The sequence below is a fragment of the Engraulis encrasicolus genome, chromosome 17 (assembly GCF_034702125.1).
Source record: "Engraulis encrasicolus isolate BLACKSEA-1 chromosome 17, IST_EnEncr_1.0, whole genome shotgun sequence".
Classification (NCBI taxonomy): Eukaryota; Metazoa; Chordata; class Actinopteri; order Clupeiformes; family Engraulidae; genus Engraulis; species Engraulis encrasicolus.
In genome coordinates this window covers 38,131,043-38,133,542 of record NC_085873.1, presented here as the reverse complement: position 1 = coordinate 38,133,542, position 2,500 = coordinate 38,131,043, and the positions used below count along the sequence as shown (strand labels likewise).

General features: G+C 40.4%; 1 protein-coding gene across 1 annotated transcript in view; it reads right to left on the bottom strand.

The window, feature by feature from the left end:
* LOC134467039 (collagen alpha-1(I) chain-like) overlaps positions 1-2,500 on the bottom strand; it is a 34,277-nt gene that overhangs the window by 13,172 nt on the left and 18,605 nt on the right. Inside the window, exon 16 of the mRNA XM_063220962.1 lies at positions 2,031-2,075. Within this exon, the coding sequence (XP_063077032.1) occupies positions 2,031-2,075 (45 nt within the window). The remainder of the gene's footprint in view (positions 1-2,030; positions 2,076-2,500) is intronic.

The window sequence follows — 2,500 nt, the reverse complement described above, 5'->3', positions numbered from 1 at the left end:
CCGGAAATCCCTGACAAGAGAACAAACAGAAAAATGAACGAAATTCAAAAGACCAAAGAGCGAACCTGATGATGCACTGGGCGAAATGCGTTGTTTGCTATGAAAAATAAAGTAAAAAAAAAAAATAGTTAGCAGTGTGCGTTGTCTTTTGAATTTTGTTCTTTGTTCACCTTCTCCTGCCTCACACCTGCACCTGCATTGCTGAGGGCTTGTGCACAAGGACTCTCTTGATCTAAGAACCAAGAGAACTTTAATTTCCCTAATTTCCTTTGCTGATCAATAAAGTTATTCTCAGGGTTGCCACTCTAATTCATATATAAAATTCCATGATTTTCCATGACTCTCTCGACCCAAAAAACAGAATTTCCATGACCACTTCAGTAATAAGAAATGGTTTTAAAAGTTTTAAAAAGTGTGAAAACGTGTGAGCCGACACTGAGCCACCGCCAGATTTCAGTGGGCTCACTGTATTCTAGAATGTTGCACATTACAGCGCGAAACCAAGCCATCTGTGGCGAAGCGTTGTAGTACAACCAGTAACAAACCATGTTATACACCAAACAAAAAAGTTTTTGCTTTTACACAACTGTACACAAAATTCCATGATATTCCATGACTGTGCATGCAAAATGGTAAAATTCCATAACTTTCCGGAAAAACTTTTATGAAATTCCATGATATTCCAGATATTCCATGACCCGTGGGAACCCTGTACTCTACTCGGCCCAGCTGTGGTTCAATCGGTTGGGAACTCGACTGCTATTCTGGCGATCTGGGTTCGATTCCGGCCTGAGGTCATTTTACAAGAATGGAAGTTCGGTAGATCTCTCCTTCTGGTTTTTGTCAATATTGCACCATGCACATGCATCTGCATACATTTTGTACCGTGTGCAAAATAGACATATGGTAAAATTCATATGGCGGCGTGTTCATAAATGAAAATAAATGCGTAAGTGTATCTTGCTGAAAAATGTCCCACACCTGTGTTAGAGCATTTCATATGAGTATAAACATTACTCATGAGTTAGAACACCGTACCTGAATACATTACTAGCCTGATAAACCAGCCTAAATGTGAGATTGGATGTGTAATTTAGTCTAGCCCCGATGAATAGTACATCCGAAGATTGTTGATGAGAACAACCCGTTGTCTTTCGAACCACTAAAACGATGCGAGGCCAGACAACTCGCAGCCAAAAAAAATTGGCGTCCAGCGGGTGGCGCTGGTTTACTAGGCTAATACATTACATCTGACTTAGAGCATTATAACTTAATTAGGCCATTGCACTTAAGTTAGGACATCTTCCCTGATTTAGAATATCACACCTGAGTTACATCCCAGTTAAAACATTACACCTGTAGACAGTGAGGTGCGGTATGAAACCACTGTGGCCGTACAGACCTTTACATTACATTACATTTCACTTAGCTGACGCTATTTTTCAGGGTATTGGTTGCAGTCCCTGGAGCAATGTGGGGTTAGGTGCCTTGCTCAAGGGCACTTCAGCCATGGAGGGAGATGTAGGGAGAGGTCAAGTGGGATTCGAACCGGCAACCCCTAGATTAAAAGACCAACTCTCTAACCACTAGGCCACGGCTGCCCTGCCTGTAGGTTCCATGAGAGCAAGAGAATATTTGAAGATTTTTGTTGCAAAACGACGTATCCACCATTTTTTTATTGGAAATGACTGGAAGAAGTCTTATCATCTATTTGTGAATTCTTGCCATTCAAATATGGTTTGATCTTTTTAAGCCTGTATAAAATAGATTTTACAATGCAATGCAATGGAATGCCCAGTACAGAAATGTTAATTTCCCAAAATGTTCCAAAATTGATACACATACTTTTGCAACAAACCAATTATTGCTCTCTGTCTCTGTCTCTGTCTCTGTCTCTCTCTCTCTCTCTCTCTCTCTCACACACACACACACACACACACACACACACACACACACACACACACACACACACACACACACACACACACACACACACACACACACTGACACAGAAGAAGGTTTGGAATTACCATGTCTCCAACTGGTCCAGGAATTCCATCTTTTCCACGCTGGCCCTATAAGTAGAATACAGCCAGTTAGTGTGTGTGTGTGTGTGTGTGTGTGTGTGTGTGTGTGTGTGTGTGTGTGTGTGTGTGTGTGTGTGTGTGTGTGTGTGTGTGTGTGTGTGTGTGTGTGTGTGTGTGTGTGTGTTTAAGTGTGTACGTGTGTACGTGTGTGTAAGTGTGTGTGTGTGTGTGTGTCTTGTCCAGATCTGTAGACAGGGCATTAAGATAAAAATGGCAAAAACAAGTACAACCAACCTGAAAATGTAATATAAAAAGACGTAATGCATATTTGAGTTCTATGAAACGCTATACGAAACAGATTATTATTATTATTATCGTTATTTTTATTATTATTATTATTACTAACACATTGAGTACCAAGTCTATAAAATTACATATTTCACACCCATGCGTTGAGAACTTAATGGAAAAAA